This window comes from Neolamprologus multifasciatus, chromosome 20, assembly GCF_963576455.1.
Source record: "Neolamprologus multifasciatus chromosome 20, fNeoMul1.2, whole genome shotgun sequence".
Classification (NCBI taxonomy): domain Eukaryota; kingdom Metazoa; phylum Chordata; class Actinopteri; order Cichliformes; family Cichlidae; genus Neolamprologus; species Neolamprologus multifasciatus.
In genome coordinates this window covers 25,795,232-25,811,435 of record NC_140458.1, presented here as the reverse complement: position 1 = coordinate 25,811,435, position 16,204 = coordinate 25,795,232, and the positions used below count along the sequence as shown (strand labels likewise).

The following is a 16,204-nucleotide window of genomic DNA, read 5'->3' as shown; positions in this document are numbered from 1 at the left end:
AAGGTCCTTCAGTCTGCGATTAACAAACCGGATGACGTCATTGACGTAACTCACTGACGGCGTGAGTTCAGTTGTCACTCAGCAGATGATAGCATGAAAGTAACCTTAGCATGCGTTACATTGATTAATTAACTACGGAAATAAGCACAAAGAGGTGACCTAAAGTAGGCGTAGTTCACAAGTGGCAGTCAAAGTAATAAAATGCAGAGTGTGAGAAAAATCGGTTCTACTAACAGTAAAACGTGGGTTAACTTTAAAACTTGTTAGCTATCGCAAGCCCCTAGAAAAAAAAATCGAGTGGCTAAAGCTAATGCACAACCATAGGGTAACTGCACTAGGTTAACCGGGCTGTTCAGTGACTGAGCTTACACTGCTTCGCTGTTTTTTTGGCGTTAGCACTATGGTCCCGAGCTAGTGTCGGTCGCTAACACTGACATTAGTCCTATATTGCTAGTTTGGAAACCAATTGTGTTGGTGGGCAGGATAATGTTAGCAAGCTACTGCAGGCGGCGTTAGCTTTAGCAAAACAAGTGCTTTGAGTCAGCTGACTGCCTGCTGAAAGCTGCCAACAGACCAGTGATGGATCAACTGAAAGTAAAGGATCGTATATTGGAAAATATCTCATTTTCTGTTAAGAAGGTAAGCGCTGCTGGGTTGATTACCGCTAAAATACTGCCAGACATTTTCGCGTTAAGATTTTTCACACGTTTCAATCACTATAGCTAACATTAGGTCATCTTTTGTCTGCTAAAGAGGGCAACTTTCAAGTCAGGAGGACACAGGAGGGCCTTGCCCCTACTGATAAAGAGAAAATAGCGTAGTAGATGTTTCATATAATGTTTTATGGCTCCAGCTCTCAGTTAAGTAGAAGTTTGTGTCTTTTTTGGCTATGGTAACAAAAGTGACACCAAGCCCCTGTGTTTGTTCACTGCGGCATGTGTTATAAACATACCTACAACCATAAATTCGACACATTTGTAGCAAAAGAGGTCAGTAGATCTTTGCTCTTGATTTTAAATGTAAATAATGGGCCATTTTGGAAGTCATGTGCAGATCTGCTTGGTGTTGTGGAACATTTTCTATAACATGACAGGCGGCATTGCACCGTCTTCCTTCTTCTCTCCCAGTTAGCTTTTGCATTCGTTTAAAAAACCACGTTTATACATTTAATTATTTATCTTTTGTCATTTTATTTATTGTTTTATATCGTTTTATATTATTACTGTTATTTAATCTTCCCCTTGACATTTTTATTTATCTGTGTTGTATTTTCCAGTCCAAATCACCAGTCCCATAATCAGGTGTTTGAATTAGAAAAATTCCATATTTGTTTATTCCATCAAGCAAATATCTGCGTTTCACCAGGTTTTACCCTGTAATTTACCATGTTCATATGTTTTATTGGACTGACACCTAAAGGACTGTAACAGTGCTTGTAAGCAGATATTCCTCAAGCTTGTGGGCAAATGTACAGTGTTTACCTCTGACAAACATTAGTCATGTGAATAAAGTCACAGGAAATAAATGATCATTTTTTTCTTGAGTTGCAATCCTCAAACCTTTCCCCAAAGTGCACACAGTTTGTTCATGCTTTGGTATTTTAATACATTATATTAGGTTCAGGATTAAGTTCAAGGGGCTTTGCAGGTCAGTCCAGGACAATGAAACAGTGTTGCCTGTCACTATTTGGTCCTCGGTGCCAGCACATGCGATTTGAAGTGAAATAGTCACTACAAGGATAGAAGTGGCACCACTCATCACTAATCACATTGAAGACCAATCACGGGAACAATGTATGAACTAAAGCCTGTGTAGTACCTCCTGTCCCTATTATAGGTAACAAGAAATACATGCATATCCTATAGCTAGCTGAAATCTCCAGCCCAAAGTCAAAGATATTTTATTAAGTCTGTGCTGCAGCCAACTTACCTCGACTGTCAATGTAAATCATGAAAGGTGAAGATTCTTGGCAAGTCCTTGACTTGGCTTAAATTCCTTGGTTAACTGTGTGTTGTATTGTATGATTAATTTTCTTGAGACCTTGTCCTAAATGTTATTCATGCAGTGTTGATGACATCCATAAAGATACTTTAACTTCATCATCAATTATATTGCTTTAGTTTCATACAACATCATCAACACCAGGATGCTGTTGTGAGAAACTAAAGCAATACAAATAACAGTGGATGACCAGTTTTACAAATTCAGTCATGGGAAGAGTTCCTTTACATGGTTATTGGTGACTATTTTATTTGTCTAGAGTGAATGAACAACAAAACAAACCAACGATGTCTCTTCACAGCTGCAGAGTTACTTTGCTGCCTGCGAGGATGAAACTCCAGCTATTCGGAATCATGACCGGGTACTGCAACGGCTCTGTGAACACCTCGACCACGCTCTGCTATATGGGTAAGATGGTCACTAGAAGCCGATTGCACACACTGTACATAAAAGCTACCATGAGACCATGATTTGCAAAATTCCCATCAAGCTGAGCATTTTACTTGTTGCCATTTGAGTGCTTTCAAGCTACATGTCAGTGTGTAGACACCCCAAAAGGTTGATTTTGTTCATCTTTTCGTAGCGTTTTCAGTGAGAGAAACGTTTCGTCACTCATCCAAATGACTTCTTCAGTCTCAGCTGACTGTAGGTTTCCCCAACCTTATAAACAGAACATTTGTACAGTAACTGAGACCAGCCCAATGAATGAACAGTAAGCTGTGAGGTCAGTTTCTTGATCATTAATATGCAAATTGTCATGACCGTTGATAAACAACCACCGATCAAAGTCCATTGATCATTGATCAAAGCCCATTGATCATTGATCAAAGGCCATGAGTATGGAGACAGCTTGTTTGATTTGTCAACCACAAGATGGTCCTGCCCTAAAGCATAGCCTTGTACAAAATAAACATCATGTTCTGTTTCCATAAGACCTGAACCTAGAAACTGAGACCATAAACTCTTCCAGAAAATGTTTACTGAGGCCATGAATCAAGGGAGGAACAGTCCACTTTTGCTATGCGCTCTGACTTTTTGCAGCTGTGTGAGACTCCCCCTGCTGATGAGGGAGAATGCAGTTTAAAATCTCTTCTGCACTGGCTTCAGTTTTCAGATCCAGATGTTGAATAGATCTTTTGTATAAAGTCTATGGATTGAAAGAGCAAACATTTGTATCAATTGTATTTTTTCTGTGTTTTTCTGCAAGATTTATGTCCATCCATGATATCTGTTACAACTTGTGGATGCTTTTGGTTTCAGTTTACATATACACTTTTCACTGCAGGCTGCAAGACATTTCCTCAGGCTACTGGGTGCTGGTCCTTCATTTCACTAGAAGAGAGGCTGTGCGGCAGATAGATGAGCTTCAGCACATAGCAACCAACCTTGGTCGAAGTGAGGCATCTCTCTTAGACCAGCACACACACATGTAGAGTACTTGGAGAGTAAATTATTACTGAGCTATTATCTTTGTTGTTTGTAGGTCGTGCGTGGCTATACCTGGCACTGAGCGAGAGCTCTTTAGAGAGCTATCTTCGGCTCTTTCAGGAGAACCAAGCACTGCTGCATAAGTATTATTTCAAGTAAGTCATCTAGTCGTTTGACCCCGATGGCTTATAGGAAATGAAATGTTGCTAATCAGTTATATTGAAACTGAAACATTGTCTTTTGTGAACACGTCTCACAAATTTTTGTTGTTTAAAAAAATTCTTCACGGGTAGGAACGCACTGGTCTGCAGTCACGACCACCTCACGCTCTTTCTCACACTGGTGTCTGGCCTGGAGTTCATTCGCTTCGATCTGGAGCTGGTTAGCATATACTTGACTACCATATCAATACAAACTACATTTCTTAAATGACTGCAGCATAACTATATGTTTTTGTTGGGTCTTGGTGGTTCAGGATGTGCCCTATCTAGATGTGGCCCCCTACATGCCAGAATACTACAAACCACAGAACCTGCTGGACTTTGAGGAAAGACTGCCCAGCTCAGACAGCCTGTCTCTGCACTCCTTCACCTCCCTCACCTCCACCAACCTGGAGTGGGATGATAGTGCCATAGCTCCTTCTAGTGAAGGTAGGGTGTACTTAATGTGCTAATCCATAGCTAATTTTTATTTCCTGCTTTTCTTAATTTTCTTCAGATTTGATTATGTGTGTTTTAGAGTAGAGAAACAGACTAACTGGTTTTGCAATCTTTGCAACTTTACACGCTATTAATTCTTTAATAGCCCTTAAAGTCAAGATTGAGTAGTCAGTTTCTTTTATTTATTGAATTTTTTTTAATAGCCAGTAGAAATATGTAGTGTTAGTTTTAAGTGTTGCTGTGTCTGCAGTGTGTGGAATTAGCTCTCGTGTTATTATATTCTGCTCTTCTGCTGAGAGGACATGCAGGCATGGCAGGCTGTATTTTGGGGTTTATGATGTAATCAGGGTTCACATCAGTGCAATCACACACTCATGTGCTTTTGCTCATACTGTGATGTCAGGCTAATGGCATGTCAAAGCAGAAGTTAGTTTGACCTTGGCCTTTTATTACTCACAGATATCAAAGAGCATTTTATCAGCTGTCATGGCGTGCAGATGTCATTGGTCATTGAATATTGTCATCAGGGTGATTGCAGCACTAAGCATTTCCCATTCACACCCCACAAAGCACCAAGCCAGTTCTCCTTTTTTTTTAGTTCCCACTAGTTTTCCGCATTGATTCTGTTATTTTGTGTTCCACATATCATGTTGTTTTACTGTTTCTGTGACATTGACTAAGTCTCCTCTCACCTGTCTCCACTCCATCTCTCTCTAATGTTGAATGTTATTCCTCCTTTTTTTAGATTATGATTTTGGTGACATCTTCCCCGTGTTGCAGTCATTGCCAAGTGCAGACTGGGAAGGTGGGACATTGGTCAACCCTCCCTCTCCTGCCCTACCATGCCTCCTTCCTTCCTTTCATTCCTACTGTCTGGCATGTTTGTGCTTAAAGCATGCTGGATACTCTACCAGTAAAAACTGCTAGCTGGTGTCAAATATTGTATCTCAAGACACAGAAATACACTTGATTAATGGGAAATGGGTAAGAGCGGTTGAGTTTTATGTAGGTGATTTCAGTTGAATTGTAGGCAAATTTCAATCTGAAGTTTTGTGACACACGACTGACTTTTTATGAATGGATGTGATGTACATTTACTCCCATAGCTGGGAATTTTAAATTGCATTGTGTACGTTTAATACAAATTTAAAAGCACAGTGCTTTCTTCCATAATTACAAAAGTGAACCTCATAGAAAAGGTAGCATTTAATAAACACACGCATAGGACATAGGTACTTCCAGCTGAAAGACTTTAGTAAAGCTTTATTAAATAATCATATTAATTCAGTTAGAAGAGAGGCTTATTTTACAGGAAGGTCATCATAAACATTGACTAGTAAGTTTGTTTCACCTGGGAACTCGGTGTTGGGTGGGTTATAAATGAGTACAAAATTATAAGCCCCACTATGAACATTTTTTAAAAAAAATTATTTTCCAAGTGCTGTTAAACAGGGCAAAGATTTGTTTTAATGCAGCTTTTCCAAACATCCTTGTTTTATTTTAGATGCTTACATTATTTTACACAGAGAACAAAATTATTTCACAAAAACTACCAGGGTCACAGTTATTAGCTCTCCTGATGCTAAAAGTCAGTTGTGTATCTTTTTTGATGGATAACAGCCTGCAGGAGTTTGTTTCACGTCTGCTGAGCAATCCCAGTTCATTTTTCTTTTGCGATTCTCTCAAGCTCCTCCAGATTCGATGGTCTTCTGGCACGGATCTCGATCTTCAGTTTACCCCACAGTTTTTGAGGACTCAAGTCAGGCTTTGTACAGGCCAGTCAGTAACATTCACTTTGGTTAAGTGGAGGTAGTTCATCTCCAGGAGCGACTTATGTTTGGATTAATGGTGTCAGACCCAGTTTTGCTGCGGCCTGCTTGAGGGTTTCTTTGAAAATCTTCACATATCCTTCTTTCTTTATGATTCCTTTCACCTTGATGAGATTCGCCGTACCAGAAACACTGAAGCATACCTACTTCCTCATACTCCCACCACTGTGTTTCACTGCGCAGAAGTTTTTCTTGGTCTGCAACCTCACAGTCCATTCCTGTGCAAGGTTCTAGTTCTAGTCTAGTCTTTGAGAGTACAATTCCCGACTTAGTCTTTGAAATTGTTCCCTTGCTACCTCAGCCAGGTTTGTTCTGTGCTGTGTTGCTCTCTTTGAATTTCTTGATGTTAGTTCTCACTCCAGTTCATAACACTTTAGAAACGCGTTGATAGCTTTGTATATCCATCTCCTGCTTTGTGAGGGTCAACAATTGTTTTTCTCGCGTCTAAACTGTTTTTTTGTGTTTTTGGTATGATGGTTTCTCAAGTGACAGCTCAAACCCTCGCTGAAGTTTTTATACTGTGTAAATTGGAAGATAACCCTCAGCTTTAACTTGATTTTACTTTGACCATCACAAAGTTAAAGTAGTTTGTGCTATGGCTCAGTAAAAAGGTCAGTTTTTCAGGAGGCTAATAATATTGATCCTGGATTTTTTTTTTCTGAAATAATAATGTTATTGAGTGCAAATTGAACTTATTTATGCTTTCTAAAAAAAAACTAGTATGTTTAGAAATGTGTTGAAAAATTCCTTTAAATGTCATAGTTGGACTAATAATTTTGCACTCATTTGTATTTGCTTCTGTCATGTTGTGCATGTGTTACTTGTTGGGAGAATGGTCCCTGTGGTCACTGTGCCTTATTATTTACCACAGCAAGAGATGCTCCTGAAGTAGCTGTAACTCACCTCATTGAGTCTGTCTCCGGTACACTGTGTATCTGTCTGTCTGGCATACCATTTTGTGTAATGTTGTCCTGTGTCATGTGTTGCACTGGCCTAGGTTCAGCCAAGCTGTAGTGTAAGGCCAAGAGTGATGATCGTTCTTGGTCACAGAGTTCAAATGAGCTTTTAACTTTATTTTACCACATGTGTATACATTAAGCTCCCGCATGCACACGCAATCTGCAAACGTGAAATTTGTCACAATTCATTCCACAGACAAAAAATTATTGGTGCGAACATCGTTTGTTTGGAGAAATCTTCAAAGTCGTCTAACTCTTTAAGCTATAGTTCTATTTGCTGACATCAGGGCTGAGATACTCCAGGTTTCTGTCATGCACAGATGTTCTAGTTCTTAATACCTCAATTCCAGATATCCACCTTTTAGAAAAAGCAGGATGCTGTTGGATAACAAATGCTATTCTCCTTTTGCAGAGCCATCCTAGCTGCCAATGGCTCTCTGTATTCTTGACAAAGCACGCTTGTCCATCTTCTGAAGCTTTGATGAGAATATAATTGTCAAATGCAGCTTGTAAAAAATCACAACAGTCATTATTAATAACCCTAATGTCAAATACTGATTCCTCTAAATTATTCAGACATATCCATGTATCATCTAACTCATCTGTATCATCTGTAACTGTATCATCCCAGCTACAGGGATAAAGCTTGACCTAGGCCTGTGCAAAGAAAACCTCCGCCTGTGTGCCTAACTGAGCTCTTACTTGTTGCATTTTGTGCTTTTTTGACTCTGCCAAAGGCCTACCAAGAACTTTGCAGTCCCTAACATTTGTTGTGCTACACAGGTGAAGGAATACACGCACTTTTTTGTGGCGCTGTTTTGTTGGTCACTTCTCACATTCTGATAAAAATGCATGAATAGAAAGAATTCTCCTTCACATTACTTCTTTGTAGTATTTGCTACCAAACCAACAGGACGGTGCAAACGAAAAAATTCTGTGTATTTCTACAATGGTGTCAATGTAAATGTAGTAACTGCTGCTGCTTTTGCATGAAATAATTGAATCTCTGTGCCTTTTCATGGTAGAGGGTGACCTGACTGACCAGGCAAGCTGCCCACGATCCAGTGGCTCTGATCCACAGACGGTCATAAGCGACACTGTGGTGCTTTCTACCACTGTGAGGGTGAAGCTACCGCCTGTGTCTCCTCACAGCCCCACATTCAGACACAACCCGTTCAACGAGGACTCGGACACCAATACCTCAGCTGACGTCACACCAGTTCATGTGCCTAGCCGCCACAGTAGCACCACCACAGGGGATGACACGGAGATCAACAGCAATGAGCTTGAGGTTATTAGGTAGGGTAGATACAGCTTCCGTTACTGGCATGCACATATTTCTGGTGTTTCGAACAAGCGCTAACGCCTCTGTTGTTTCAGGATGGCAAAACGAAGGAAACCAACAAAGAAGAGACGTGGAAAGAGCTTTACAGATTCCATCAGCAGCATCCATAACTCCATCTCCTCTGAACAAGTGGAAATGGAAAGTAGCATCACTTCAGTAGATGCTGATTTAGTTAACTGCTCTATAGTGAAGCTGTATGATGAAGGAGAGTTGAGGAGAAGCCGGCTTGGATCAGAGGTTCTGGATGAAGGACGCGATGATGGAACAGGCCTGCGACTCCCAGAGATGGCAGACACCTCCATGGACAGCTTGGGCCAACCGCTGTGTGACGTCATTGACCAGCTCAATGGGACTCTGGATCGAGAGGACACCTGGGAACATCCAGAGGAGGACAAAAATAGCAGATGCTCTTATCGGAGCTCCGAGCCTCCTGCACAGCAGCCCTTTCGTAAGGATTCAGGGGGTAAACCACCTGATCCGGCCCCAGGAGAGACCTCTTGCTCCCCTCTGGCCAAAAGCCCCGGCTTCCTGCCGACCTCTCCTGTTCCTGCAGACGTTTGCTGCTTTACCCCCAACAGTCCAGACTCTGCTCCCACGCGTGGTAGCCACCATGACTCTACAGAGCTTAGCCAGTCACAAACTTTTTCAGGTGGCCTTGAAGATGAAAGAGAAGCAGAAGCGATTGCAGGACAAGAACCCGTCATGAAGGAGGAGGAAGACGCACAAACAGACAAAGAGACTTTTAAAGCCGAAGAAACAAAACAAGTATTACAAGAGGAGAAGCTTAGTCCCTCTGAAAGTTCTCATCCTGCAGAGTTTAAGTAAGCAGCTGAACAAAATGAGCTGTTTGTTATTATATCGTTGTTTAATGTTTGTTTAATAGTGTTTGTTTAATAGTGTTTGTCATTCAAATTTCAGGGTGGACAACAATCACTTGCTGCTGCTTATGATTCATGTGTTCAGAGAGAATGAGGAGCAGCTCTTCAAGGTAAAGACGGAGAGAGAGTTTTTTTTATTGTATTTAAGGGATGGTGGTTTTAGTGTTGTTGCACCTGCTGGTTTTGACATCAGAGAAGTGGATACAGGTTATGTTTCACACTTTACACCAACCCTGTAAACAAAAACCTAAATTGATTCCAGTTTCTTCAAAAATCATTATGTAACAGAGTTAAGTAACATTGAGAATCAACAAATACAATGAAGCTGCTGATGAACTGCATCCCTCTAAAAGTCCTGTGTGGATTGTGTCATTTATCTAACATCGACATCATGTCGTAGGCTGCTTTACAGCAGACAGTTTCCAACACTTGTCTCAGCTTTTTCTTTGTGTTTTCAGATGGTGAGGATGAGCACAGGTCACATGGAGGGGGACCTGCAGCCTCTTTATCTGCTGCTGACTGACTGTTACATCTACCTGCTTAGAAAGGGTGAAAGTCTTGTCTGTAATAAAGGATGAACAAGTCCAAAACTTAAACTGGGAATTAATAATAATGCCATTTGTTCCCACAATATATATTTAAAGTATATATTTAACAGTTGTGGGAACAGTGGGGTCCAAGTTTCACAATTTCAAGTTTTATTGTCGTTACTCAGTAAAGACACATATTTCCCTGTACATTCAAAATCTTCCTTTACTGTCCACAAAAGATGCCAAAGAGAAAAAATGAACACATAAATAAGATAAATAGGATGAACAATCATTTGAAAACAATAGAAAAGATTAGAAATATCAGCAAATGAGAAACACAGAAGAAATAGAAGATTTACATACAAAACTATATAAATAAAATTAAAGAATCTGAGCTGCAATCAGATCTTGACATATTTATATATTTTAGAATACTACATCAGCTTAATGTGCTGTAGTAGGATAGCAGTACCTGTATTTGGGCTGCACATAATGTTTACACGTGAGATTAACATTTCTGCATGTCTCGTATTCCTCCGCAGGTGCAGCAGAGAAGCCCTACACAGTAGAAGATGCTGTTTCTTATAACGAGCTGGACTACATATCAGTAAGCTGTTGCATGTTTCTATTACGCACCACGCAGTTACCTCATCATATTATATTGGTAAATGGCCTGTATTTGTATAGCGCTTTTCTAGTCCCTAAGGACCCCAAAGCGCTTTACACATTCAGTCATCCACCCATTCACACACACATTCACACACTGTTGATGACAAGCTACATTGTAGCCACAGCCGCCCTGGGGCGCACTGACAAACATGACAGTTTTGTTTCTGATGATGTCATGATGTTGTTTTCATTTAGGTGGGCCTCGACCAGCAGACAGTAACTCTGGTTTGCACCAACAGACGAAGAAAATTCCTGTTGGACACAGCTGACACCTCACTGACAAGGTGAGTACGTATCTGTGCCTCATATTTGTTTTTACCAGTTTAGCTCCACGCAGTGTCTGACATGTCCAGTATTTACATCCATCTGACATGATTGTGTCTTTGCAGCATGCCTGCGCAGTCTCTCCTTTCATATTTGCATGCATGTATGGGCTGACATGTCAGAAATCAAATAATCTGCACTGAAATGAAGACTCTTCTGTGACTTAAGTTAATTTTATGTCCAAAGCAGGAGGCTAAATAAGTATTTCCATCCAACTGTAAGCATGTGAGCCAGAGAGATATTGACCCTATAGAAGCACAAAGGTTACACCACCAAATGGTTGTTAGTCCCGCCTCCTTCTGACCTCCAGTCAATTTCTTCTTGACTTTTAGTTGGTTCCTGACTATTCTCAAGTCAGCTATGGTAAAAGGATGTCGAGAGCCTCCGTACCCCTCAGTTCTGACAGATGCCACCATGGAAAAACTGGCGCTCACCAAATTTGTCTCCCAGGAGTCTCACTCCGAGGTAAAGTAACACGATGATCACATTCATTTCAATCATTACTGATATATAAAAAAAGAACTTCCTGGTGCACCTGTTCAAGTAGGAGTACATATATGTACATATTTCATCCTCTAGAGTACATATTTATACTAAAATAACAACTTTCCTTCAAAACAGCTTAGCATCCCTAACATCAAATATTATAACCCCAGTTCCAGTTGGGGCACTGTGTAAAATGTAAATAAAAACAAAATGCAGTGACTTGCAAATCTCATAAACCCATTAATCACAGTAGAAGATCAAAAACATCTTCATGATTGTTTTTCTTTGTATTTTACATGTAGGGTTGTAGAATAATTGAGAGTCCCTGCTTTATTGCTTTCATATTTCTTGGCAGACTTTAAAAGTGGTGGCTAACTGATCCTTACCTGTGTTCCCAGGTATCTGAAGTGTCTATTAAACTGTATTCACTGGTTCACTGGGAGGATCCTATGGACATGACTTTATCTCCCCAAGGTGGTCCACCAAATCTTGGAGGATTTTCCAGCACAAAAGAAGGGTCTCTGCAGTATCGGTCTGGAACTACATACCTGGGTAAAGAGCAGTGGAAGAACTGCTACCTCGTTCTCAGGTACGAGCAGGTTGTTGTCTCCTTATTTTAATATCAAACATTAACCCTCAAGCATTGTGTGTTATCAGTTTTGTGAGGTCTCTTTCCTTGAAAAAGCAAAGAAACCACTGATAAGCATTAACACCACTGACATACTTTCATGAGTACTATGTGCAAGAAGTGTAGATTACATTTACCATACACCTCACTTTAGCAGTCATAGTGAACTGTATGTGTTTAATGTGTCTTTTGTTAAGTTGAATGTAACTATGCTCTCTTGTCATGCAGCAATGGGATTCTGTACCTGTATGCAGAAAGAACAGATGTGACCCCCCTGCTCTCAGTCACCATGGGGTAGGCTTCAGATGCAGACTCCATCCATCCATGAAGCAAATCCAAAGACACTGAAGTTCACTGGTATATTTTTCTCATGTTGTTTGTATTCTCTCACTTCTCTCACTCTCACTTCAAAAGAGGAGAGCACTGTGGAGGCTGCCGTCGCTCAAACAACACAGAACGTCCACATGCTTTCCAAGTCATCCTGACAGAGCGCCCCCCGCTGGTGCTCAGTGCAAACAACGAGCAGGACATGGCTGAGTGGATGCAGTTACTCTGCCAGTCTGTGTCTAAAGGGGTGAGGAGAGAAAGCTGGTAAAGACAGCCTGTTCATTAGTGCTAATGAGGTTCAGCCAACCATAAAAAAAACTCTTTAAAGAGCAATGGTTATGGTCTACTTTAGATATTAAAAGAGGAAGTGCATTATTTTCCTTCTATGTACCGGCTGTATGAAAATGATCATTACACATTTGTTACAACAGTTTCTGCTGTTCCCATATTTCTATAGGCATGGTGTAAATATAACATACAACCACCTTGCTTCCAGGTCATTCCTCAGGGTGTCTCCCCCACCCCGTGTATCCCATGTTGTCTCGTGGTGACAGACAAGAAGCTGCTGACTTGCCATCAGGACTGCCAGACGAGTTTCTTTCGTTCACTGGGCAGCGCTGACATTTGTGATGTCATCGCTGTCAGCCTGGAGGCAGACATGGCGTACTGTGTTATTGTGAGTGATCATTTCTAAAGCTGGTTACCAGTGTAATCTCTGACCTATACTGGAAATTGTATAGCACTGCTGGAACCATGGAAAATTGTATCATAATTTAATGAATGTTGATAAAACTCATGCTTGAGCCAATTACAGCGGCATTTTGCCTGAGTGCTTTCTATGAACACACTTCAGGGTTCAGTATCTTGTCCAAGGACACTTTTGCATGCAGACTGGAGGAGCCAGGGATCGAACCACCAACCTTGCACTTAGTAGATGACTTACTGTCACGGCTGCCCCACGTACATTGCATAAATTACATTTCACTGCTTTAACACTTTTTTAACACTATAATAAGCATCACTGTTATTCTCCGATTTGTTGGTAGGAGTTTGCGGCTGATCGGGCACAGTTCCTCCCGCCCTGGGTTTTGTACTTCAGCGGCTGTGGAGAAAGAGATCAATTGCTGCAGGCTTTGGACGACGCATGGAAGGCCATTTTTCAGGTAACATCGCTTAGTCTGTCAATTGTTGTGTGTTTAAGAAAAAATAGAGCAACTGTGCAGCCAGTGAAGATAACTACTGTCAGGATGTAACCCTCATGCACCCTCTCCGCACACAGGTTGAGCTTCCTCACAGAGACGTTTCTGATCCATTGGTGCAGAAACGCTGCGGCGAGGCACTCGAGCTGATGAAGAGCGCCTGGCAGAGATCCGACAGTCTGGCTCGAGGCAGAGCCCAGCGTGAACCGTGGTGCTGACAGACACGCACATGAATATCTACACATTTGCGTGTGTTTGCAGCCACTGAGTCTGATAGTTTGACAGGATGGGGTGTAACAGTTTGTGCCACTGCGTAGTCATAAACTAAAAGACTTCTAAACCAACGAGATGTGATGTGGCTTGTGATGAACCTCTGATTCTTAAATGTAATCAGAGAAACTTCCTGTTGTAGAAGCACTGCGTGGTGCACATCACATTGCAATGATGCAAGACCGCAGAGTCTTTTAGTAGCCTGATAAAACAGCATTATAACTCACTATCTTGGTATTCCTCATACATGGGAGCAGTGTAGACTGAGTCATGCCAAATCAAAGACATTTGCTGTCACGTGATTTGACAATTGAGATATAGATAGAAAATGATAATTACATTATTTAGCAGATTGAAGAAGCTTGATGGAGACACAGAACAATTACCAGAAGCTTCTCTGTAACATGAGAGTTTTATGCACGCACATATACAAAGCCATTAATGAAGCAGGAAATGGTTGGTTGTTGGTTTAGTAAAAAGTTGACACTCCATAGCCGGAACTTTCTGCACAGCTCACACACCCATGTTAAGAAAAAGTCACTTGTTGCTTATTAACACTTAGAAAACGTGCTTCTGAACCATAATGGTGGCGTATCATCAGTGCAAACATACAGCACTGCACAGTATCATTGCATATTCACTGACGGTTACATATATGTTGTGTACGTTTGGGATTAAGTTTCGGTTTGTCAGCAAGTAGTTACTCTGAAGTATTGTCACATACACACTGCACATCATCGGGAGAGAATGAGGATATCCGAATACTTAACGCTTACACTGTTACATCACATGCTCATGGCTGCAGCATCTGTCCGAGTTCTCGCTTTATCAGTTTTAACGTTTTCATTCAGATGAAAATAACTTCTTTCAGGAAATACAACAAACTTGCCTTTTCTCCACTCTGCAGAGATGGAGGTTTCCATGCTGACTTGCACTTTTTTTCCCAGTTTTTTTTAAGCGGTACTGGTTGTGGCATTGCATTAACATGCCATGTTTAATTTTATTTCCTTTTTAGAGAAAATGGGAACAGTTGTTACCAAATTATCCAGTTTGGAGGTTTGTTTTTGTTTTTTAATGGAGGATTTAAGGTTTGCGTGAGGAGTTGTTTAATAACTGAGAGCTAAAGAATGTTTTGACTTCTCATTTTTATTTTGCACCCGTAGTTTATGCTGTACTGTAAGTTCTGACCACATATCTAGATTATAACATGCCTGCGTCCTCTGCACTAGTCCCAAAGTAGGACCACGTTTGAGGTTTAAAATCCTTCAAAATGTTACAGTCTAGAGCCTTTTAAATAATAGCCTGTTACATTAGCTAATAGTAAAGCCTTAATCTGGCAAGAATACATAATTACAGGACAAATTTACAAAAAATAAAAAGCCTCCTTACTTGGCATAGAAATTATTGTCCGGAGACATGAATAATGCATGTTTGTCTTTAGTATTGAGCCTGATTAGAGGATTAAAGTGCTGCTGCATGTGCCGTGTGACTGCTGTTCCTGGAAGGCTGAGATAAATATGAGGTTTTCTTTGCGATGACAATGTTGCCTTTTTTAGCTGAACTGAATTAAATTGCCAAATTATTTAATTCAAGCACCAGTTTTTTTTTTTCTTTCAGCAATGCCTTACACTTTATAATTTCACAGGGTCTAAAACAATCAACGTTTTCATTCTGGGTCCTTTGAGAGAAATGTCAATGCTTGTGCTCGATGTAGGTCTGTGGGTCAAATACGTCTTACCACTACTTACTGTTGAATATGTATGGAAATGTTACCCAAGCCCTATACACATGTCGCTGTGTTGCCCTCATGTCCGCATTGATCTGTATTTTAAGCTCTTCTAAGTGCCCCATGTTCTCTTTCACCTTCTGCTTTTATTTATTCATATATATAATTTTTATTTTATTTCATTTTATTTTATAAAGAAATCTAATCTCAGGTGAAAAGGGTACTTCACATCAGAACACGCACCAGTTGCTTCTTCTTTTTTGAGCATTTCATTATTATTATTATTATTATTATTATTAAATTTTTTCTGCTTTGCAGCAGTCCTTTTTTAAATTCTCTGCTTTCCTTTTGGTTCCTCCCTTGTGCTCGGTGCATTAAGAAGTGATTTTGCACACATGGACGGCTGCAGAGTGATGTCAACTGTTGGAAAAGGTTTTCTGGAGAAATCCTTTTATATTTTAATGGGTTCCAAAATAGGATTGGTTGGCAGTGCAGGTAAATTCGTCTCCCACAGTGGGAAAGAAGCATTGCAATATTTGGACTTACTTGAAATGTTTGTCGGATGATTAATAATGAATGTGTTTAAGAGTTGGAGAATATGAATTGTATATAAGGAGAAAGTCAAAGTTAGTCCTTTTAAGCAGTGTTTTTGAAGGTGAGACATTGCTGGCCAATGATGGAAGACATCTTTTAAGTAATGCATTATGCAAAAGCGCCTTTTGATTTTTGTTTACTGCATGTAATATTTTTATTGTGTTTAGCATTTTTATTAAATTGTACATGAAGCACTAATCAAACATAACAGTCCCTGAACTCCCACTTGGAGAAGTGCATGTCGTGAAGGTTTTATACTGTTCATTTAATGTAACGAATGTACAAATAAATCTTTGTGAACTGTAACCAAACCCCGTCTCCTGTGGTGTCATTTCCTCTGCTTTTAGTATGC

At 40.4% G+C, this 16,204-nt stretch overlaps 1 protein-coding gene across 3 annotated transcripts; it reads left to right on the top strand.

Moving 5' to 3' along the window:
- Positions 1 to 43: 43 nt before the first annotated feature.
- On the top strand, positions 44 to 16,163 carry plekhm2 (pleckstrin homology domain containing, family M (with RUN domain) member 2). 3 transcript variants are annotated; one of them, XM_085145698.1, is made up of 20 exons: positions 44 to 639; positions 2,303 to 2,409; positions 3,287 to 3,396; positions 3,485 to 3,584; positions 3,723 to 3,810; positions 3,905 to 4,079; positions 4,834 to 4,893; positions 7,902 to 8,175; positions 8,257 to 9,042; positions 9,140 to 9,209; positions 9,558 to 9,648; positions 10,172 to 10,236; positions 10,494 to 10,582; positions 10,955 to 11,087; positions 11,507 to 11,697; positions 11,965 to 12,030; positions 12,151 to 12,310; positions 12,521 to 12,739; positions 13,110 to 13,226; positions 13,343 to 16,163. In XM_085145698.1, exons 1-20 carry the CDS (start codon positions 580 to 582, stop codon positions 13,478 to 13,480), a joined length of 3,099 nt encoding a protein of 1,032 aa, XP_085001824.1. In that variant the 5' UTR covers positions 44 to 579; the 3' UTR covers positions 13,481 to 16,163. The 3 variants fall into 3 exon arrangements, with proteins under 3 accessions (XP_085001824.1, XP_085001822.1, XP_085001823.1); XM_085145696.1 differs by having other exon boundaries at positions 45 to 639; positions 12,560 to 12,739; XM_085145697.1 differs by lacking the exon at positions 4,834 to 4,893 and having other exon boundaries at positions 45 to 639; positions 12,560 to 12,739.
- The last annotated feature ends 41 nt before the right edge of the window (positions 16,164 to 16,204 follow it).

Coding starts and splice junctions, on each gene's coding strand:
- plekhm2 (XM_085145698.1), top strand. CDS start 580: ATGGATCAACTGAAAGTAAAGGATCGTATATTGGAAAATATCTCATTT. Junction 9,210..9,557: donor ATGAGGAGCAGCTCTTCAAG/GTAAAGACGGAG, acceptor TTGTGTTTTCAG/ATGGTGAGGATGAGCACAGG. Junction 10,237..10,493: donor ACGAGCTGGACTACATATCA/GTAAGCTGTTGC, acceptor GTTTTCATTTAG/GTGGGCCTCGACCAGCAGAC.